Source organism: Nilaparvata lugens, chromosome 3 (assembly GCF_014356525.2).
Source record: "Nilaparvata lugens isolate BPH chromosome 3, ASM1435652v1, whole genome shotgun sequence".
NCBI lineage: Eukaryota > Metazoa > Arthropoda > Insecta > Hemiptera > Delphacidae > Nilaparvata > Nilaparvata lugens.
Genome location: NC_052506.1, coordinates 39,644,750 through 39,670,115, shown reverse-complemented (window position 1 = coordinate 39,670,115; position 25,366 = coordinate 39,644,750). Strand labels below are relative to the sequence as shown.

Here is a 25,366-nt window from a genome sequence, read left to right as displayed (position 1 = left end):
GAGAGAATCATAGAAAGTTTCAACTCAACAAGCCCAATGTATAAATTTTTTTATGCCTCAGCCGTCATATATATTTGGCTCAACTGAAGGTATATTATCAACCTGGCTTGGAGAATATTAACTGTAGAAAACAGCAAACACTGCACGCTATGATTTTTCAGGAAATTGCCACTGTTAACACTATTGTAATCTATGATTTATCACAGTTTTTGACATTCATAACTAATGATAAATTTCAGCATAGAATTATGATCATACACACACATTATGAATATGAATTATATTATGTAATAGTATGAATATTTTATCAATTGCAAATAATATCTTTGTCTGTCATAGAATGCATGATTTAGCACATATATAATAACAAAATGATTTTAGAGAATTAAAATGTGAAGAATTAGTTTCATCGCATGTCAAAACAATAGACATTTTCATATTAAGCTGCGTACACATATACGCGCTTCCAACCCGTACCAAGCACGCTCCGCCCTCGTACCTCCCTCGTTCCTCCATCGAACCACAGTCGCTCCGCCCACGCACCCATCATGAACGTTACGGAAGATGTTAGATCTTCTCGCGCGTTCCCCGGTCGAACCACTGTTGCTCCCCGGTCGATCATTAATCGCTCTACTGGAGTGACGTTCGGTTGCGGAGCAGAGCAAAAAGTCTGTACGCACCTCTAGATTTTCCCACTTTTTTGAGTTTGTCTCTTTTGTACCGCTCTTCCGAACACCCAAAGGCTCAGACTGGCCAGGACCTGGACCTTCCTCTAGACCTCACTTTCAGCCAAAGCTGACGAGATGGTCATCATAAAGGTGATTGGTATCGTACTCAATTAATTATTCATCATTTTATTAATTATAATGTCATGTTGTTTTTCTTTCTTATAGGAATTTAAAAATAATAAATAAAATGTAGAATATTTCAACTAAGAGGAAAATCCTCATAATCTTAAATAAATAATTATCAGAAATTATCAAATTGAAATAAATAGGAACTCATTTTTATATAAGATAATTGAGACTTGTTCGATAATAATCTGTTTTCCTTTTCTTCATAGCCTAAAATATATAACTTTTAACTTATACATTTCAAATTTATTTTCTTTTAAAATAATGTAAACCAATAAATTTTGTATTTTTTAGAATGATTCCTTCTTTTTATTTATTTAAAATATCTGCTCTACCATCTTCAGCTATGTATCTCCTTTGTAACTCTTCTTCCCATCTGGGAAGTGGTGGAGCCCCCAATAGTTACAAAAAATTATAACTTGGTTACAAATGGTGATACATATCAATTGTTTTCTTTTAACGTAATGCAATAAGTAAAAGCTTACTGACCGATACGTCACAGATTCGATAGACAGAGACATACTCTTTACTAAACTGAAGTTTATGGGGGTGAGTGGCTTGGTCTTGGCCTGGTTCAAGAGCTATCTTGGTAAAAGACAGGTGGTTTCCATCGGACCAAAAATGAGTGGAGTCAGTGATGTGTAATATGGTGTTGTTCAGGGCAGTACCCTTGGGCCAGTTTTATTCCTTGTTAATAACATTGATAAGCTGAACATTGAAGGCGAGCTCTTCCTATTTGCGGATGATACTGCTGTTATATTCAGGGGTGCAAGCTACAATGAAACAATTTTAAAGGCTGAAATGGGAATGAAGAAGCTGAAGGCATGGTTTGATCAGAACATCCTCACCATGAATGTAGGTAAGACAAAATGCCTGCCCATTGCACTCAGACCTTGTAGGAACCTCTAGATAATCTAGTTTTGAAACTACACTCCTGTGATGATACCTATGGCACTGTCTGCAACTGTCAGATCATTGATAGGGTGAAGAGTTACAACTATCTAGGAATTATAATAGATTCTAACCTGAGATATGAGAATCACATAATCAGTTTGCAGCGTAAGCTTAGAAAAATGATTTATATTGTTCATCAGCTAAGCTTCATCCTGAACAAACAGGAAATTAAGACAGTTTATTTTGCTCATGTTCAGTCGATCTTGAGTTATGGTGTTATTGCGTGGGGAGGAGCAGTTAGAACTACAATGGAACCTTTATATGTAATACAGAAGCTTATAATCAAGGCCGGCTTGAAACTGGAGAGACTATATCCCACCAAAGCACTCTTTGAATATTCTCAACTATTGACTGTCAGGCAGATATGTATGAAGAATGTACTTGTATTCACGTACAAAAACAGGGATTTTATGGTAACCGAGGTAGCATATAACTACAATACAAGAAGCTCGGCAAATGAGGGGCTACAGGTCCCCAGAATTGTCAAATCAATAAATCGCACTAACCCATTCTACGTCTCCAACATTTTATTGAGGGAAGCACCATCCAGAGAAATAATTAAGCCCACGGTAGGTTTGCTTGCTCACAAAAGAATCATCGATGGTTGGCTGCGTGGAACTGGTGCCAATAACTCAAGAGAATTTGCTCGAACCATTATACAGGTAGTTTCCAATAAGAATTAAAAAAAAAATTGAGAAGAAATAAAAGCTCTAGTATGGAATCCTAACTAGCTCACTAATTCCTTAACTAACCCACAGGCCTACATAAATCCTTTTCTTCTTCTCTTGTATTGCCGTTTGTTCTTTGCTCTTCTTTCTAAATCTGTAAAGGTTATATTTATTCATTTCTCTAAACTTCTACTCAACTATTTTAGTCACAAAATATCACAGTATGTGATATTTGATATATCTATATATATTTGATATTCTATGTAGTGTAAAGGTTATATTTATTCATTTCTCTAAACTTCTACTCAACTATTTTAGTCACAAAATATCACAGTATAATGATACTCGTCCCACACACAAGTCTAAGACTCATGTGGGTCTAGTGATGTGAAATTCCCGGGAATTTAAGATTGAGGAAATATTCCCAGGGAATTTAAAGGAAATATTCCCAAAAATCATAAATCCCGGGAATTTATGGGAACTTGAGGAAATTTATGATTTCTTTCATAAAAAATTACCGAAAAAGACGTTTTCTGTTACACATGGTCTCAATCACCTGTTATACAACAGATTTATGTAAGAAATATAAGGATTAATAACTTATAAAATAATTGTAGTAAGTTCAAAGAAAACAGTAATTTGAAGTTCATAGACTGAAAGGAAAAATGAGCACTCATAAATCATTCAATTGCACCACTATATTCATGCTCCTTTCATGTCTTACAAGTTGAATAAGATTTTTTACTTTCCTTGCCCTATTACCGTAGGTAAGGAAAGTATTGCTTTCCGAAAAAAATTAAAGTACCCAAATTTCTAAATTTCTATACGTTTCAAGGTTCCCTGAGTCCAAAAAAGTGGTTTTTGGGTGGGTGTGTGTGTGTGTGTGTGTGTGTGTGTGTGTGTGCGTGAACAATTTCGATCTAATGCAATTCATGATGGCGGATAAAATTTCAAAAATGTTGTCAAAAACAGGGTTTTTCGCGATTTTCTCGAAAACGGCTCCAACGACTTTGATTAAATTTATACCTAAAATAGGCATTGATAAGCTCTATCAACTGCCACTAGTCTCATATCTGTAAAAATTTCAGGAGCTCCGCCTTATCTATGCAAAGTTTGATTTTAGATTCCCAATTATCAGGCTTCAGATACAATTTAAACAAAAGAATCCAACTGGAAAAGATTGAGCATTAAAATCTCTACAATTAATGTTCAGTAACAATTTCACCTAAAATTTAAAATAAGCTCGAAATTTGAGAAAATGTTATTATTTCAATTGCAAACTGTTGATTCTATTAATCATTCACTATGAAGAGATAGCAGACCTCGTATGTCTCCAGCGTTATTGTCCTGTCACCAGCTGGCTCAGATCTTTGTTTATAAGTAGACTTGAGATGCGCGTCTGGGTGATCAATTTTCATAACGGCAAGGAAAGTTGTGTGAGTGCGCCACACCAGATTTTTTACATTCTGAGTAGATTTTTGCCCACACCTGGTGAGGTTTTTGCCCACACCTGGTGAGGTTTGGTGGGGCGTCCGTCAACCACCCTCGATCGAGTCGGGGGTTGGAACAGGGCCTTGAGCACCTTGGAGAAATGCTTCCCTCTTTTAGGTAAGAGGGGCCGTGCTTTCGCACTGCCTAACAGGGTTGGGCGTGGAGTGAGAGGAGCAGGAACGATCTGGCAGTGAGGGGGGTCTCTGTTACGGGAGTAACGTTCCCGATTGTCACTAGATATCCTCCTGCTATTAGGATTCGAATCAGCAGGGTTTAAGGGCCTCGGAACTGGTTTCTGTAGTCGGCCACCGGGTCCCTAACCTCGGGCACCCGCTGTTTCCTGGGGTCAGGATCGTGTCACGGAGTCGAGAAAGGCCTTCCCAAGCCTTTCTCGAGGTCCTCTTGCTATTATAAGACGAAACAGCAAGCTATAGGGGCCCTTGCACCGGGCGTCACAACTGGTCACCGGGTCCCTAACCTCGGGCACCGGCTATTTCCTGGGGTCAGGATCGTGTCTCGGAGTCGAGAAAGGCCTTCCCAAGCCTTACTCGAGGTCCTCTTACCTTTCCCGGTCCTCGCGATGATGTACCAGGGTTCAGTCAGGTTTTAGCCAAAACCTGACTTGTCGCCACTGGTTGAAACAGGCAGGTAGCTGCCAAAAGTCGAAATGGTCGAACAACACTCGCCCAAGTGAGTGCTGAATCTCGGAGCTTCCAGTGTCTTCGATTAACCCCCGTTAACCTCAGACACAACTCCTAGTAGTCGAAGGAGTTGGAGTACACTCAGGATACGAGCTGTACTAAGTTGCTAGCTGCGCGCTGCTTCCTTCACTCTCTCTGCCGACCGCTCGCACTGGACACCCGCACTAGACTGATCTCCTACTAGCCCTTCACGAGCCTCCCTCAGTGGCCGATAGGAGGGGAGTAAAGATGCGCGGCACTGCTGAGCGGTAGCCCAGCGGCCGGGCTGCTCGTTGGACTCCGAGATTTCATCAAGAGATAACCAAGCGTCTTTAGAACAAGCCCTAAACTCAATTCCCCTCACTAGTTACGATATACATCGTGACAACATACTTATAAATGCCTGTAAATCAGGTAAACAAAGTCAACAAAGTATTGACTGTAATTTAACTTTCATTGCATGACTTTATTCAATTTCTCCGCACAAAAATAATTGACCCCCTAAATAAAGATTAGAGTCGAATATAAATCCAAAAATTAGAAATTATAAAATACAGCAAAATAGGCTTAACTAAAACAAGGAGCATACTCGAGTTTAATTCAATATTAAAAAGAAAATAATTACACAGCTCAGAACCTTTCAAGAGTCATTGAGCCTCACTTTACTTGTAATAAGATACTAGTCCAGGCAACGAATGCTCAAGAAGATATAACCTAGAGGGAAAAGTTTGGAACCCAATTTTTTACCTCGCAGTCTGTAGCTGTGAGGATAGTGAGGGGGTAAGCATATAAAAAGTCCTCACTCCTACCACACTCAACACTAAAACTGCTATAAAAACTGATGGAAAGCATAAAATGATGAAATAATACATTAAGTTGAAGAGAATTGAATGCTCTACAACTCACTGTCTTTTAAATACTCCTATAGTCCAGTCAAGGAAAGATTATAGAGGGAAAATTTGGAACACACGTAGCTCTTCTTTCAAGGATAGTAAGGGAGTAATCATATTAAAATTCCTTACTCCTACCCCCTGCGTAAAAAAATTACATTTTTTTGATGCATTGTTGTCGAGTAATAAGCCTTGAATGTGCAAAAAGTTGGAAGAATAACTGTCTTTTCAAAGATTTTACACTTTTAAAAGTGAATATCTCAAAAACTAAAGAAGATATCACAAAACTCCACTGTACTTGACTTGTAGGAAATCTATCCTGCTTCATTTTTACTCAGTTAGCCATGTCCCTGAAATGCATTGTTTCCCAGTTACATGCGTGTCAGCCAGAAATGAAAAAATGCAACTTTTAAGCTACCGGTTCCCTCATCCCTTAAGCTCAAGGAGTAGGGATGAGGACTTTTAATATTTTCACCTTCTAACTAGTTCAAACAAAGTTTCGAAGTCAAATATTGTGTTCCAAACATTCCCTCCCAATTTCCCTGACAATTGATCTATTGTTGTTAAACTGAAGATTTCACACTCAACACTATAACGGCTGCAACAATCGTTGGGAGATGCGTAAAATAATGAGATCATAGATGAAATTGAAGAGAATATAATGCTCTATGAGCCGTGATTAGTACGGATTTTTTCAATGAAACGTTAGAAAGTTATAAGGCCAAAAAGATGAAAAAATCGGAGCCGGAAGGGGTTTTCTTCAAAATGTGATACCTTAGAGAGCTCATACCTAGAAAAATATCAGAGATATGGGAAAATGTTGGGAATGAAACTTGTAGGATAATTTGTGAGCTTTAATATTATGATTGTGTTCGACAAAAATTTCCGAAAGGCGCAAATTGTTCGAGATATATGCAAAAAACAAAATAGGGCCCCTTTCAAACCACCCCCACCACCTTAGCACAGGGGGTAGGAGTGAGGACTTTTGATATGTTTACCCGCTTACTACCCTTAAAAGAGCTACGGGGTCAATTTTTTTTTCCAAAAATTTCCCTCTATAATCTTTCATTGACTGGACTATACGAGTATTAAAAGACAGTGAGTGAGTGAGCAAAAACAGGCTCAAAGAATGACGATTCATTGATTATATCAATGTAAAATGTGGCTGAGCTTGATCAATATGAAATAGATGGATGATTTATTGATGTAGAATATGAGTGGGATTGATCAATTTCAATCATTTTTAGAACAATTTTATAAATTCCCTTAAGTTCCTAAAATTTCCTTAAATATTGCCAAATCATAAGTTCCTTCCCACTGGAAATATTCCCGATCCACATCACTATGTGGGTCTGTTTCCTTTGTTGTGTTGGTGCAAGTCTTCTTCTTCTTCTTTTCCTTCCCCTTATGCCGCTAAGCGTCGGGTGCCTCCAGCCATTTCTTATATTGCACTCTATCCTGGGCCATCCTCCCAACGTCCGTCATTGTCTTTCCCTTTCCAGCTGCGATACTCGCCACATACTCGCTCCATTCCATCCGTGGTCGTCCCCTGCCTCGACGTCCCTCCGGTCTTGCTTCCATTACCATCCTTGCTTTTCTTTCCTCACTCATTCGTGTGACATGTCCATACCAACCTAAAGCTTTTCGTTGGACAGAAATGATCAGCTCTTCCTCCTTTAGAGTATCTCTGATCACTCCATTTCTCACTCTGTCTCTCCTTGTCTTTCCAACGACTTTTCTTAAATATCTCATTTCTGAGGAGGTAATTCTACTTTTATGCTTATCTAGGAGTGTCAGGCATTCTGTTCCATACATTAGGCTTAAAAACTGCTTGATAGATTTTCATTTTTGTTCCCTGGCTTATCTCTCTTTTCCCAAGTAGTGTCCTGCTTATTTGGTAGTATACCTGGTTAGCTTTCCTTACCCTATTATTGATTTCTTCATCAACCTTTCCATCTGTGGAAATGACCGTTCCCAAATATTCAAAGTTATTCACTCTTTCCATAGATTTTCCATTCCACTTTATTTCCATTTCTGCATTTCCCTGCATCTTATATATCACCATTACCTTACTCTTATCTGTATTTACTATCATTCCCTTGTCTCTTATTGCACTACACCATTCCGTGACAGAATTCTGAAGGTCTCTTTTGTTTGTTGATATCAATGCAATGTCATCCGCATAGATAAGTGCTTGAACATACACAGGACGGAGCTGATGATTTCCGACTTTACTTCTACTTGTTCTTCTTTTACATATTTTCAATATTTGGTCCATCAGCACTATGAATAACAGAGGGCTGAGGCTGTCTCCCAGCTTGACGCCTTTATCCATTTTAAACTCTCCGGACACAGCACCTCCTATTCTCATAACTCTGGTTACATTCTTGTACAGACTCTTGATCCTTTTCATTATTTCATAAGATGCCCCCGCCTCCCTCAAGGCTGGTGCAAGTCAATGATGTATTTTGTAAGTATATTTCGTATAGTTGTTTTGGGCCATCGGTTGGTGTTGTGGTTGTTTGTTATTAAATGATATATAGTATAGTGGGCATGTTTGCGATGCTGTCGTCGACCGATGGCTCGCAATTTTGAATAACAGAATTGAAAGTTTTGTTAATTTTTGCAAAACTTGCAAACTTTTTACGCCTTAGCAATAATATTCTAGGTCAATAATGCAATACAACTTTTCAAATTGATATTTATTCCTATAGACTAGAAAGCATCTATCTATGTATTCGTGTGCACTGTATATGACAATAAAGAATTATTGAATTGAATTGTGTCACAGATGGATGTATTGATGCTAAGGGTTGGTATATCTTTATGAATGGGCAGTTGAGCGTGCATTGATATCTGATCAAATTTTCTCAAGTGAGCAATGAATCTGCGGAGACATGGTGGTGGGATATTACTCAGGACAGGTAGCTAGTACAGAGAAGATGATATTATTGAGCACAAGATCATCCTTATTTTGTTGAGTATCTATTTTCTTCACATGAGTGCTATTTAACCAAACTGGAGATTATTACTCTGCAGCTGAATAGAGTACTAGCTGAAGCACCACAAGTGGTACCAAACAGCTTCTTGGGTCCTCAGTTGCAGCAGACTTTCAAAGGTGTAGTCTGAATAACAGAGTCCTATATAGAGTGACACCCACATACTTGAAATATAGATTGAGGAGTACACTCTCAAACTCGACTGAAAGTTTTTTCTGGACTCCATTTTGCTTAAATGGAAAGAGCTAACTTATGTTTTACTCAAATTGGGCTGTCGCCATCTTTTGCAATATTTGGCAATCACCTTGAAATCCTCTACAAGAGTGACCTCAGTGTCCTCTAAGGTTTTCTCTTGGGTGGCTATGGAAATATCATCAGCACTATTATGTAAAAAATCTGATGTGGCGCACTCACACAACTCTCCTTGCCATCATGAGAATTGATCTCAAGTCTACTAGTAAACAATGATCTAAGCCAGCTGGTGACAGGACAATAACGTTGGAGACATACGAGGTCTGCTATCTCTTCATGAGTGAATCATTCAATAGAATCAACAGTTGCCAACAGTTTGCAATTGGATAATCACATTTTCTCGAATTTCGAGTTTATTTTCAATTTTAGGTGACAATGTTACTGAACATCAATTGAAGAGATTGTCATGCTCAATCGTTTCCACTTGATTTTTTTTTTTTTTGTTTGTTTAAATTGTATTTGAAGCCTGATAATTAGGAATCTAAAATCAAACTTTGAATAGATAGGGCGGAGCTCCTGAAGTTTTTACAGATATGAGACTAGTGGCAGTTGATAGAGCTTATCAATGACTATTTCAGGAATAAATTTAATCGAAATCATTGGAGCCGTTTTCGAGAAAATCGCGAAAAACCCTGTTTTTGACAACATTTTTGAAATTTTATCCGCCATCATGAATTGCATTAGATCGAAATTGTTCGTGTCGGATCCTTATATTGTAAGCACCTTAAGTTCCAAATTTCAAGTCATTCCGTTAATTGGGAGATGAGATATCGTGTACACAGACGCACATACACTCATACAGACCAATACCCAAAAACCACTTTTTTGGACTCAGGGGACCTTGAAATGTATAGAAATTGGGGTACCTTAATTTTTTTGGAACGCAATACTTTACTTACCTATGGTGATAGGGCAAGGAAAGTAAAATCTTCAACATGGGCAGGTCAGCTGTGTATATAATATTTTTTGAAAATTCACTTCACATTTCCTGCTGCTTTGAGATCTTTACAATCCCAAGGTACTCTTGCTTGGCATGTACCACTGGAGTATGTGACGTCACAAGCTATTTTGAAATATCAGTTGTTATTACGACTAGTGAACGTGTTATAAAGGACATAAGAATTGAGTATCTTTACTTTTTATTCTAGTAAAATTAAACCAGTATCCAGTACTTGACCTCGTCATACTAAATAAATCATTACAGGTCTGTCTGATGATGCTGATGGGCACCTGGACAGTGCAGTATTGTGTAACATATTTACATTGAAAGTTGCTAGTATCTTTCAACCAGAGTAAATCCCTTATACATTTATTGGTAGAAAACTTATATTTGAAATTTTTATCTTACAAAATGAACTAAACGTTTTGAATTAATTTTGTTGTTAAGATTTATGAAGTTCAAGGGCAACATAACCTCAATGACAAAAAACTGAAATTGTGACATTGATAATCAATTACTAAATTAAATGTACTTACTTGACTCTTACGTGATCCAACTCTTATTGTCTTTTCAGTTTCATTCATTGGAGAAATTTATAAGAGCTTGAAAGTGGAAAGTGAAAGCGGAGTTTATAGAGGGCAGACTACAACTAAACTACAATAGCACTAATTTCCTAAAGTTTTAAAAATAGGAAGAACATAATTTTAGAGAAGAAAGAAGATAAAGTACTGAGTACAATTGCCGACACTGCAGCAGATTGTACACAATATTTAAATTAGCAGATGAACTTGCAATGAATTATCTATCACAAAACCGCCATGTTATGATGATATTATTGTATAGGCCAATGATTGTGTTCATGGGAGGTTGCGGTACATGTACGATTTCGACCAAGGACACAAAAATGCGTTCGGTGGGAGCTTTTGACATTGACAGTTCAGGTACCGGTCGCCATCTTGGAACAGAGTGGAGTGGTGCATGCTCACTTGCACCGCGTACATGCTCACTTGCACCGCTCGAAAAGCATGTTCCACAAAACCGGTACCGGGATCAACGCTTCTTATTGGTCGAGAGTTAAAGCGTTGGTTGTCTGCTGTTTTGTTAGGTTATGTCTTCACATTCAGAGTCTATATACTAAAAAAGGATGAGGCGTACGAAGTATTTTATTCCATTGATGGAATTAATTACAGAATAGTCGAAAAGCAAGAAATTCATTCATTATTGGCTGGAAAGTTTATTATTTTTCAGCTTTATTGATTATTCTACTAAACTAAGATGTGTTTATGTTATCTATTAGTCGGAATACTATATTTTGTTGATTCATTCCTACGCCAGGATCTATCCAGATAAATGTCTGGATAGGTAGTAGACATAAATCAAGAAACTTCAATTATTAACATTTTGCTAATATTCCATAAAACGTTTTATTCATCAACACTAATTGCTTAGAAAAAGTAGTCAAATTTTCATAGATGACAGCACAAACCATCATTAATATTATTAAAAAAAAAACTTTATAAGGAAAAACATGATTACAATATATATTTTTTCAAATTATAAATAAATAATTATTATTGATTCAATAATAAATAATTGCTGAAATGTTCATATAGAAAACACCTTTATTATTTTGTCAACGCCGATCTGTACACGATTAATTTCAAAAGTACGCGCCAAAAACGCTGAACCAGAATTCGATTTTCGTTCGGTGGGATCAAGTAGTGGTGCACCAGTCACGTGGTTTCTGGTTACTGCTCACTTCGCCGAAGCCGTACATGCACCGCAACCTCCCATGAACACAATCTATGTATAAAATTTTGATTTCGCCAATTCTTCAACGTTCTCAATAGAGAAATTTCAACGCACGCGCAGAAAGCAAACATATAGGTGCGTACAGATTTACGCGCCGCGAACATGAGCAATTCACTTTTAATCAGCTGATGCCAGGCTTTTTATATCTGTATCTTACCGTCTCTGTAAAAATACAGATATAATCAGCAGATTAAAATTGAATTGCTCATGTTCGCGGTGCGTATATCTATAGTGAGGTCCACATTATAATGACAGTATTTGATCAACTTTGGTTTTGCTATCCTTGTCTATCATTCGACAAAGCCGGTGGTACTATCCTTTTCTAGGTCCTCAACGATGCTGTGTTTTTGACAGTTTAGAAATATAATTAATTAATGCAGAGAATCGGCATCGCTATTCTTCTATCTTTATCCACTGTCATTATAACGTGGACCTCACTATATACGCACCTTAAGGTACAATTTTGCGTAAATACCTTCGTCTATAGTTAGGTCCACGTTATAATGGTAGTGGATAAAGATAGAAGAATAGCGATGCCGATTCTCTTCATTAATTAATTATATTTCTAAACTGTCAAAAACACAGCATCGTTGAGGACCTAGAAAAGGATAGTACCACCGGCTTTGTCGAATGATAGACAAGGATAGCAAAACCAAAGTTGATCAAATAATAATAATAATAAACTTTCTGTCCATAAAGTGACCTTGCGGGGCATGCTCACAAGAGACAAGTCAGGAGAAAACAAAAAAGGCAAAAAACCAGCAGCGGACATCACAGCGCCAAAAAAGTCAAAAATATCTACTTACCAGTGCACTGTCACATTCAAAGAATTCGTTGAGTGAGTAGAAAGGATTCTCCTGCAAGAAGTGCTTCAACCTTCGCTTTAGGGCAGCCACAGGTAGACTTCTCACCGAAATGGGCAGCTTATTTATAATCTTTCCCGGCAGGTAGACCACACTGAATTGCGTCCTCCCCAACCTGCAGTATGGGAGATCCAGCCTCAATCTGTTTCGAGTGCTGTACTCATGGGAGTCTCCCCTGACAGGCTGGACCTCCAGGTCACCAAATGCATTCACAGCAGATCTGAAAATATACAGGCCATAAACAGTTAGAAGACCCTCTTGTATAAACAGTGGGCGGCAATGGGCAAGGTGTTCAGCATTGCATAAGATTCTAAGTGCCCTCTTCTTCAAAAGCGGGACCCTCCTCACATGGATGGGGAGTCATTATAACATGGACCTCACTATACCATGACAGAGACAGGATCACAGATTGATTGGATTTAAATTCATCTAATAGCCTAAAAGATCATGTTCAATGAAATTATGTTTCAATAGAGGAGGTTAAGTTAATAATTTCAAATTATAATATGATGATATTATTCAAAATGTTTTGATTCTTGGATGATGAACACAGATAATAACAAAAAGTTATTGGATCAGTTGTTTTAGCAGACTTGAAATTTGATCATTGACCGAGCCAAGTGAGGTCTAAGATTCAAGTCAACGGTTCGGCATTTCTCTTAATGTTTAAATGTTTATATGTTGCGCATTTACAGCAAAATGCGGTAATAGATTTTGATGAAATTTGACAGGTATGTTCCTTTTTAAATTGTGCGTCGACGTAGATACAAGGTTTTTGGAAGTTTTGCATTTCAAGGATAATATAAAAGGAAAATGAGTCTCCTTTGAATGCCAATATTACCGTAAAAATCAGAATATAATTATTCATCATAAATCAGCTGTCTAGTGGACTGTAATACTACTCTTCAAAAACATCCAACATCTTGAAAATATTATGTATCTTTCCATCAACTTTGTAGACAGTTGCAGCCAGACCTGATAACAGCGCTCACACTCACATTCTGGGACGACACGTCACGGTATGATAGGACAGAAAGCTCTATGTCTATTTAGGATTTCTTTTAAACAGTTTAAATTGATAGATTGGGAAGATGTCAGTATACACCACCATCAAAGTCAGACACATCCATCTTAGCACTGAAAATCAGTCTTGTTTTGGCGGTGGCTGCTTTTGTCGTTCTTGTGCTGAAAAACAGAAAAAGAAGTGTCTTGTTTTGGCAGGGCGAGTCCGTGACTAATTTTTCTACCTGGAAAAGAGTCTCTGGTTGTCGCTATCAACACTTGTCATCTATGCCAGTTTTGCGGGAAGAATGGTGAGGAAGTAAACTGGTTTGAATTTTGGCACAGACTGTACCTTCTTGGAAATATTCTTTTTATAACTTAGTGTGACTAGATATTATACATCAAGTTATTCAGTTTCTCGAGCTAAATTCAATAGTGTAATTATATTTTTGATTAACTCACACTCTTTTTATTTATCTTGAAAAAACATTCCTAATTCTTCAGTTCACCTTCTCGCCTAGCCTATAAAAGTGTAAATCCACCTAACGGTACACGTTGGTTCGACCGAACAGAGGCACGCCGAAGAATGAGGTCAATGCTCCAAAGCCAGGGCCAGCTATTTCTGGATCACTGTCTGAAGAGACCCTCCAAATTATTCGACAGAAAATCGAAGAGTCTGTCCATTGTGCTGTATCAATGGCTGTGAAGTCTATTTTCGAGGAACTTCAGGCATTGAAGGAGGAAAACAAACAGCTGCACGATAGAATTCGTGAGCTGGAGGTGTCTTGTCACCTGAAGGTCGACGACCTCGAGCAATATGGGCGCCGACATTCCATACGTATTTTTGGGATCCCGGAGAGCAACAAAGAAGACACCGACCTGCTGGCGCTCGATGTCTTCAACAAGAAGCTGAACGTGCCCGTGACTCTGGCGGATGTAAACTGCTCGCATCGCGTTGGAAGGCGTCAACCACCTCAACAAGGGCAAGCTAAACCCAAGGACCGACCCATCATAGTTCGACTCTGCAGCTACCGGACCAGGAAGATGATCTTCGACGCTAAGAGGAAGCTGAAGGGTTCCGGCGTCACCATTCGCGAGGATCTGACTGCGGAGCGTCTCAAGATCCTCAACGCTGTGGCCGACCGTCATGGGCACAGGAATGTCTGGTCATCTGACAGGAGGATTAAGATCTCTATCGGCGAGGGAGGATCCAAGAGGGTCCACACAGTCGGGAGGATGACCAACCTTTAAAAAATAAAGGTAAATTAAATCATTTCAGGATTCAATGACTAAGGTGCCCTTCACTACAATAATAGGAAACTCGTATTAATAGATTTCACAGTAGATATACCTTGGCATTTTTCATGAGCTGGCTTTCTGTTTTATAAATGAATCCTTCCACTGCTATTTATGATTATATATAAGGCAATTATTTCAAACTGAAGAGATCCACATTTGTTAATACTGATTATCTTGATATTAATTCCCAAAACTACGTTCAATGCATCAACTACTTTACTCCAGAGGGTACTAAGAAAATAAAAAAAAAAAAATCATTATCTCTATTCTTACTAATAATTACATCTCTTACCAAAAGTATTCCCATAATTAATAATTATTTTCGAAATGCTAAATTACAAATAAAATGGATGATTAACATACGTTATAGATATAGATGTAATCTATAGGTATAGATAGTAATCTCTTCTATATTAGGTATACATAATGATATCTTCTACCATTGCCACAGCTCGAGCAATAAAAGCTAATGTGTGAAGAGTTATTGATGGAACAGAGAGGTGGGTAGTCTGTTCATATGCTTATAAAGGGGCTGTGTTTCATTTAACGTTCTTAGACATTCATCACTGAAATATTACAGTACTCAATTTACTAATTTTATCGTTATTGCAACTCCCAATAGTTAATTATACTTCTAATACTATATAATATTTTTTAAACTTCACCGTTCAATCCTATTTAAAACTTATCTAAAATAATCTAGCTCTTCCTCAAGCGTCTTATTTTTCTTTCTCATTTCTTGATTTTTGCAATGATGATTATTATTCTTTTCTATTCTCCTTCGTCTTCTTCTTCTCCTTCTCTTTCTTGTTCTTTTCTTCTTCTTCTTTCCTTGATCAATCCAAGATCACAATATGATGTTCTATTTCTTATTCTATAGTTCAGTTTCATAATTTCTTCTCAATTGTGCACATTCCTTCTTTCTCCTCTCTTCTTCCCCATTATTATCATTATTTTCCCTGTGATTTTTCCACTAGCTATCCAGCATGTTCAAATGTTTATTTCTCTTTCTATCTCGATTATTTCTCTTTCTTCCTTTTCTCTTTCTATCTGATTACTTTCCACTAATATCCATATTTGATATTCGGTTCTTTCTCACATTAAATCATACTATTCCTCTTCCATTTTATGCAAATATTATTCATTATCAGTTGTATTATGTATCTTTTCTCAATTGATAACTTTCTTCAAAGATCTTTAGTTTTTCTGCTGGCTTTTTCTTCTCTTTTGCAGTTTTTAATGGATCCATTTTCGCTCTATCTCCACCTTGAACACAATCTTCCACTACTGGATTCCATCTCTCTCTCTATCTCAAATTGGACTCGATCTTCCACCACTGGATTTCATCTCTCTCTGTCACCACTTGGACTCGATCTTTCCACTACTGGATTCCTACTCACACAATCTTCACTTCGACTCGATCTTCCACTACTGGATACCTTCTCGCTCTACCTCCACTCGGACTCGATTCTTCCACTACTGGATACCTACTCGCTCTATCTCAACTTGGACTAGATCTCCCACTACCAGCTCTTCCTCAATCTTCATCGTATTCACCATCAGGTGAATTATTCATCACCGTAACTCCACAGATCACAACATCTACATCTTATTGATGTGTTTAGTGAATTTTTTGAACTAGTGTTTTTAAATAGTGAAGGGAGCCGAACTGTCAAGGCATACAGGATGCACTCGAATCAAGAGACTTTTTCATTTAGGTTAAGTTTTATCAGTTTCATCCCCATTTTCCTCGGCATGTGTCATTCTGAGGTCGGTTCACGATTGGTCTGGTCTGCTACTTCCATGGTGCCTCTCACTGACACATCAGCTCGCTCGCCCTCAAGTAGGTATGATTATTTCAATAATAGTAATAATGACGCAGGTATGTTTCTAGCAAATAAGCTCCACTCTTCCAAAAAACTTTTCAAGGCCGCTCACCTTAACATCCAATCCCTCAGCTGCCACATTGATGAACTCAGAGCAATCTTCCGTTTTCAGGACTTCAATATTATTGGAATTTCTGAATCATTTTTGAAGCCTAGTATTTCATCAAAATTTTGTTGCATTACCTGGATATAATCTTTTCCGGAATGATAGATTAAAATAAAGCTTGTGGGGGTGTAGCAATTTATGTGAAAGATGGTTGTCAGATTTCGCACTATGCATTGTGTTCTTGTCCCAACTTGTCGCGTTAGTGCGCAAGTCACTTTGTCATCGGTCCACTTTCACTGTGTTTTCTGCAGTTCACGGATTACATCAGTTTTTTGTCATGTTACATTTGTACATTAATTTTATTGTACATTTTGGTATTATTTAATATTATTTTGGAGTATTTCCTACCGTGTCTAGACGTTTTTTACGCATATCTTTTTCATCGACGTGGCTATGCGTGGTTTCTTGCAGCGCGGTTCGTGCATGCATTTTTCCTGTTTCCTTCTTCACACAGCAATGGCGTAACAGTTCACATCAGCTTTTTTCCGTTCTTCAATTTTCGTCGCTTTCAATTCAAAATTTTCAATTCTCAAGTTTTAAATTCATGTTTATTCAACGTAGAATGTTTCTTCCAGTGCTTCGATAAAGTTTCAGTATTTTCGGTTCATTAGTTTGTGAAATATCTTCAATCTCAGTATTTGGTATGTCAGAACACGTTTCATTTGTCACGAGTGCTTCGAATTTTTATCTTCAATCCAAATTTATTCACTTCTCAGTGTGAGAACTCAAATCATTTTCATATTACTGATTATGAAAATCAAGTTTCCAGAACATTCAACATTCAGCAACAAGTTATATGATTGAACTGAACATTCATTTGCGGTAGGCATTTTGTGGTAGGGCTTGAGGCCCAATTTCGCATTCATTCGTTTCATTGAAGTAATTCTGGTCTCGCGGGACATTATTACTGGTGTGTTGCTTGCATTCCAAGATCACACTCTCATCATTTCACGGTGCAGTCAGACGTTCTGCTCTGTATCCGTTTTTTGTTAGGTTAGTCAGCTAGCTACCTAATTATTCATTGCTAGATCGAAGTATTAGCAATTTTCATGTCTACCCCGTAGATGGTGTATCAGTTTCAATCAGTTCTTTTAGTGATCTACGAACATTTGTTACATTTCATTCACCATGCCAAGCATTTGGATGGTTGTCTATTCAGACATTCACTTAGCATCAGTGTTGTGATTTTTGGCCGTAGCCAACTCAATTAACTTTGCATTTCATTCACCGTGCCTAACTTTTGGACGGTTCATTCAATTCAAATTCAGTGAATCTTCAGCTACGTTACTTTCAAGTTTATGTGTTGCATATCTCAACTGTGTCACACCGTCATTGTGTCAGTCTTGCCCGTATTGCACTGACAATAGTTAACCTGACATTACCCACTCATCACTGTGTCGCCGCCGTTCCTGTGTCGTCACCACTGAGCCATCGCTGTTGGCTATCCTGATTCGTCACCATTCCAGTCCGGAGTCTGTCGCTCGGATTGATTCTTGTCCTGCCTGCGGGTCATCCTAGTCGCCGCTCTTCATGGTTCGCCGTCCAGTCCAGCTCCGGTAGCTCGCTCTGGTCCGCTCCATTTCATGGGTCCATCCAGGTCTCCACCATCGTCCGGTATCATCGAGGGGCTCTCGATGTACTGCCCATCCAATTCAAGATTGGATCTCATGCTCTTCATGCATTTGATAAGTATTCTGTATCAATTTTGAATCATTATCAGCATTTTTCATTATTTGTTCAATTGCCTTGTTTGTTTAATTATTATTTGACCTTTTCAGGGTTTACTTGGAATTATTTATTCTAAAGTCGCGATTCCCATTTGTAGACACAACTTTTTACCAATATTTTTGGAAGTATTGCAAGTATTTGTACTTTACATTTTTCATATTGACTTATTTAAATATCAATCAACTTCCAATTAATTTTTTTTGTTGACTTATTATTCATATTGACTTATTATCAAGCATTAAGATTTAGTCTAGGCCATTGTCAATTACGTTCTTGAATACAGTGTCTGTTTCATTTCACTGTACTACCTATTTTATATTGTCTTAAAATTATTAATTACATTGAATATATGCTTTTCAATTGACGTTCAACTCATGATTATTTAGTGTATCTAATAAAACCTATCCAGAACTACAAAGGCTTTAATATGTCCTGAAAGCATTAGTTTTTTTGTTACCTTTAGTATTTACATTTCAATTGTTCTGTTTTGGCAGTTTACCTTTACCTTTTGTACTTTTTGAGATTACTCATTGACCTGATTTTTTCTATTTTACTTATTGCCATTTGAAAGTTTATTTTCTCTTTGAATTTATTCATTAACTCATTACGGAGCATTACATATAGTAGTTTTTGTACTTGTTCATTAGTCACAAATTGTTTTGTTCACTAGGAATTTGGTCTAGTACCTAAATTAAATTTTCCTGTTAGCAATTCAACATTTATCAACTGACAATCTCAATTTTTTACTATGTATTCTTTATTGTTTTGTACTCATGATTATTGAGTCAATTTATCATATTTCAACTGATTGTCTCAATTTTTTATTATGTCATTTTTATTGTTTTGTACTCCTGACTATTGAGTCAATTATTCGTATCTCGTCAGTCAACTGCCCTGTGTGGCATTTCCTAAATCTAAGACAATATGTCACGTTTCTCAAAGTATACAATAAATCTATTGAACTGTTTTACTTAAACCTTACTTTTATTTGGCGTCTTTCCCAGCTACCAGTTTTATTATAAATTATCATTCATTTTTTAGCATGTTGGATTTGTGCAGTAGTACAATAAATATACAATTCATACATCTTAACATTTTTTATTTACAAAAGCATTTCTTACAGTCCACTATTATTTCATTCAGTGGCACAGATCACACAATGGTATCAAAACAAAAGTTTTAATCACATATAAACAAGAGTATTGTTCCAGACCAGAGTTTATGCTACTTGAATTATCCCTATCTAGTACTGATAAATTACTCGTTGGTATCTGTTATCGCCCACCAAAATAGGTCATTTTACAGATTTCGAAAGTGCCTTGCTTTCTCTTATGCTTGTTATAGCCGTATACTAGTTATGGGGGATATGAACACCGACTTGAACATGACAAATCGTAACTTTGACTACTTTCAACTGACTACTATTTTCCAATGCCTAAACATGACTATTTTACCTCTCGATACAACTCATCATACTAATGTATCTGACACACTCATTGACCTTCTCATTGTTAGTGATCCTAACGAGGTTGTTCAAGCAGGCCAAATCCCAGTCCCAGCTATTTCTGGACATGATTTGATCTACTGTGTACTTTCCCATAAGATACCTAAGCCAGAACAGAAAATTATCACTTATAGAGACTTCAAAAACTTTGATGAAGCCGCCTTCCTGACTGATGTGGCTCAGACTCCATGGCATCAAATTGAAGCGTTACCCTCAGTTGATGACATGGTCAAGACTTTCGAGAATTGGACTTTGACTTTGTATGACAAACATGCACCTTATGTGACAAGGAGGATTAATAGAAAACGATGAGTACCGTGGATGACTGAAGACATACTTAAGATGATGGGATGTAGAGACAAAGCACATAGAAAATTTAAAAAGACATTTGACTTGGACAGTTTGATAGAGTATAGGAGCCTTAGAAATAGAGTTAAACAGGAATTACAGAACTCAAAGATTAGGTACTTGAATTCGTTTATGACAAACAATAGACAAGACTCTAAATCACTTTGGCAGGGAATAAAAGAATTCGGGCTTGGCAAACAGAAACCGAATCCACAAATAGACTTACCATTGAACAATATAAATGACCATTTCGTTTCACACTCTAACCAACGCGACGAAGTTGTCATTGCTAATCATATCGATGATCTTGAAGAGCAGGTTACAAACTTAGATTCACCAATTACTGATCAATTTCATTTCCATCCAATCTCAGAAGAAGACACTTTCAGAGCAATTCAACGTATTCATAGTAATGCTATGGGTGTAGACAAAATTCCTATTAAATTTATCAAGAAGATGTTATTTGCTGTTTTACCAACCATTACATACATTTTCAACAAGTCACTTGAAGAAGGCATTTTCCCCGAAAACTGGAAGTTTGCTCTGGTTCGCCCTCTAAATAAAGTTCCATCACCCAATAAAGTTGAGGATTTTAGACCAATCAGTATTTTACCTGCATTGTCCAAAGTGCTAGAAAGACTCATTCATGCTCAAGTTGTAAAATTTCTAGACAACAATAGTAAGCTTCATAACTTTCAATCGGGCTTTAGAAAATTCCATTCAACTGAAACAGCTCTGCTCCGTGTCACTGATGATATAAGGTTAGCTATGGACCAAAGAAAATGCACCATCCTCACCCTATTTGATTTTTCTAAAGCATTTGATACTGTTGATCATACAGTCCTTCTGAATAAGTTGGCTATTCTTGGTTTCAGTCACAACTCGTTAGTTTGGTTTAAATCCTATCTATTAGGTAGGAAACAATGTGTATCTGTCGGTGACAAAAAGTCTACTTGAAAAACGTTATGCATGGAGTACCACAAGGTTCAATTTTAGGCCCTCTCCTCTTCACTTTGTATGCTAATGACCTTTCTTCCATTATCAAATTCTCCAATTTCCATACTTATGCAGACGACCTTCAAATCTATTCAAGCTGTCCCATAACAAAAATTAATGAAACAGTTGGAATAATGAATCAGGATATCAATTCGATAGTGGAATGGACAAGGAAAAATGGCCTTAAGCTTAATCCCATCAAAACACAACCCATTATAATTGGATATTCTCGTCTTATAAACAATATTGACCTTGAATCGATTCACAAATTAGTGTAGATGGTAATGACATTCCTTACTGTAGCTCAGTTAAAAATTTAGGCATTATTATGAATAATACTCTTGACTGGTCAGAACAAGTGAACAAAACTTGTAAAAAGGTATTCTCAGCCATGCATGCATTGAAGAAAATGCACGATATTATCCCTAGAAACATTTAATTATTATTGGTTCAATCTCTCATCTTCCCACATTTAATGTATTGTAATTCTGTTCTTAACAATATGCAAGTCACTCTGAATGATAAACTACAGCATTGCCAAAATTATTGTCTACGTTTCGTCTACTCTCTCCAACGCCATGATCATATCACCCCAGCCCACATTGCTAGTTCAACATTGAAGCTTCCCAATCAAAGGCTTTTTCGAATAGTCAAGCTTGTTAGAGATATCTTGAAATACGGTAATCCGAACTATTTTAAAGATGATTTCAAATTTGTCTCTGAAGGTAGGAGGATAGATGCTTCACATACTAGAACCGGAGAAAGTACTTTAAGGATACCCAATCATCGAACTACTATTTTCACAAAATCCTTCTTAGTCAGTGCCTGTCGTGCATGGAATGCACTTCCTGTTTCTATCAGGTCCATCGAGAGCCGAGCGAGCTTCATCCTGACTTTAAAAAAACATCTTTTGGAACAAATGACTGAAACTGTCCGGCCCTAGAACGATCACATGACAACCATCCCCCACCCATCCCACAAATACAAACCTTTAAACCTGTTATAGAACGAATTGTATATAAATATATATTATATAAACTCATGTTATTTCAATTATCCACTGCATACTGCTGTATATTACTGAAAGTTGATTACCCTGATCTACTTTCAGCCTACTTCATTTTATTAATCAATTATTCAATCTTATCTACCTATATAATTATTTTACTTTATCAATTTTCTGTTTTTTTTCTCTTAAATATTCATATTGATTAAAACTTTCACAATATTTCCATTAATAAATAAATCCTTAGTTTAAATAATGAAATTAACGTTTTGGTAGAGAGTTAGTGGGGAGGATATTTTTAATATTCTTTCCGAAGAATGGACATTGATATGTCCAAAGCTCCACCAATTTATGTAGATGCATAACAATATAATTATTATCTATAGTTATTATATTACAAATTGCTTTTTCATATCATATACAGTTCAATAATTATTTTCTTAGTCTATATCATGTAAATTCATCTATAATTTTGCTGTATTGTAAGCTATTGTATATAAGTGTATAAGACAGTATATATTGTAATCTACATAAATAAAGTACTCAATCAATCAATCAACCCTCATCCAACTCTCTATCACTCCTGCGCCACTCTCTCTCACACACACACACACACACTCTCTCTTTCTTACTTGGTTGTGTGCTGATGGGAATGATACTATTTTATATCATTCTCAGAGAATCGAAAATTCAAATGGCATTTAATCTTTATTCTAATTATTAAATTTTTCATACAAGAAAATTCGTCATTTATATAATACTGTCATTTAATGTAGATCAATGTATAAGGTACAGTTTATAGTTCACTATATTATTATATTATCGACATTCAAATTGCATTTTATATTCATTGTGATTAGTAATATTTTTCATACTTCTCTCCTTTCTTTTTCCTCAGGGTTTTGTTATTATTTCATACAATGCTTTCAGAGATATTATCTTCTACCTATATTGAATTTGACTTTCCCATGCCTACATTTGTAATTTTTTTGTGTCAATTATATCCATTACTATCAACTCTTGCTTGTAATATTGTGAATTCCCCCATTCCACTGAGTAGGATTGTATAATATAATATTGATGTAGCATCATACTGGAGAATGCCAGAGGTTGAATGTGAGAGAGGGCCGGCTGTGCAACAAATCTAAAGCAGCGATTCAATTGAATCCTCTCCTCTTCACTTTCTCACTTTAGGACTATATCCCTCAGAAACAAACTCTCTTGTAAAATATACAATGCCCTACACTGAAATAATTTGACTCCTTCAAGTTTTGTGCTTCCAACTTGAGCATACCGCCCGTTGTTCTCTCAATAATATTTTTACTGAACGAGCGTTAGCAAGTTCTCACTTTTTACCCAAGTTCAAAGTTGTTGCCAGTCTGTGGGTTTGTTTGTTTGTTTGAATGTTCTACAATAACTTTGGAAAGAATTGATCGATCAGCTTCAAATTTTTAATACTCACTCTTCAAACCTTTTCACAGATCAAGTTCGTTGAACAATAAAATATTTTACTCACCTTTTTCAGGAAATAGAAGTAATATGTCTGCCTTACTATTATCCTTCAATAACATACGCGTAATATTAATAATACAAATTCTGATGGCAGTTTGCTCTGACATTTGTTTGTATTATTAATTTTACGAATTTGAATTTTGATTCTGAATCATTCACCCATACGGAGAAATCTATGAAGTTCTATGGATCCATATAGGCATACAGCTTAATATTAATAGGAAAACAACTTAATGCTCCTTTTCGAAAGATAATTTGACAGTGGGCTTCACTGGGAAATCCTATTCAATTTTTTTTTAAATCTGTAGGTAGCTTCAAAATGTTGGTCTTCCATCTTGGTTCCGCCACATTGAATCTAACATTTTTTATGGGAAGGTTTTAATACAAGATTCAAAAATAAAATTTCAAGAGATAATGAATGGTGGAAATCGCCCATCAATTTATATCAAACCGTTTCAAAGAATATTCACATTCTAGTGTTGAAGTTTTTGGATATCTGTGATTCAGAAATATATTGCTCGCTTAGAACATGATAGATTATTCGTCACATATTCTTATTATTATCGTTCCCTAACAACCTAGGTATGTTAAGCGTTTATATAGTTGCTGCTGAGAGAGATTTCTGTGATAGATATATAACCAAATAATACTATATAAATACTATATAATATAAGTAGTATATTCGACTAAACAACGAGAGACCCAAATGAAGGGATTCAAAATATGAAAAAATGAAAAATAGGAATGCGAAAAATATTATAATAATTGAAACTCCAGAACTTATCATTTAATTAAGAGACATTTATTGCATTAATAATTTCCTGAAAAACATTAATAATTGGCAATAATAATTCATCAATAGCACTAATAGTTTTAATTTTAGATTACTCTCTCCTGGGTTATTGGAATCTGTGTTGGAGATTCCTCAGTGATTGCTGCATTATCACGTACACCCTGAGTAGCTTCAGAGGTGGGTGATTGATACCCAGGTGTTGCTCCTGGATGACTTCGCTCAGTCGTAATGTGGGCGGGGAAAGGAGGCAAGTCGAAGTTCCTCTTCCTTCTTCTTTGTGACTCAGCTGGCGTGAACAGCACCTCCTGGTGCTTCTGATGGCGTGAAGGTCGCTCTCTTCTCTGATGACACCACTTTGGTGTAATTTTGTATCGGCCTTACGGCCTCGGTTCCGCTCCAGTGGAGTAGGGAAAGGAAGGACAGACAGGATAGGGACGGCAGACAACGGTCCGCTGAGCCCTGGGGAGAAGGAAGAATAGGGACGGCAGACAACGGTCCGCTGTGCCCTGGGGAGAATGAAGAATAGGGACGGCAGACAACGGTCCGCTGTGCCCCGGGGAGAAGGAAGAATAGGGACGGCAGACAACGGTCCGCTGTGCCCCGGGGAGAAGGAAGAATAGGGACGGCAGACAACGATCCGCTGTGCCCTGGGGAGAAGGAAGAATAGGGACGGCAGACAACGGTCCGCTGTGCCCTGGGGAGAAGGAAGAATAGGGACGGCAGACAACGGTCCGCTGTGCCCTGGGGAAATGGGAGGACAGGGACGGCAGACAACGGTCCGCT

The 25,366-nt window shown here is 37.1% G+C and overlaps 1 protein-coding gene across 2 annotated transcripts in view; it reads right to left on the bottom strand.

The window, feature by feature from the left end:
- The window catches only part of LOC111050378 (porphobilinogen deaminase-like), a 50,150-nt gene that overhangs the window by 19,919 nt on the left and 4,865 nt on the right, over positions 1 to 25,366 (bottom strand). Inside the window, exon 2 of one of the 2 annotated variants that reach the window (XM_039423765.1) lies at positions 12,347 to 12,623. In XM_039423765.1, coding sequence (XP_039279699.1) covers positions 12,347 to 12,623 — 277 coding nt within the window. Of the gene's footprint in view, positions 1 to 10,264; positions 10,583 to 12,346; positions 12,624 to 25,366 lie in introns of those variants that run through there. The other variant, XM_022336694.2, reaches the window with a different exon arrangement.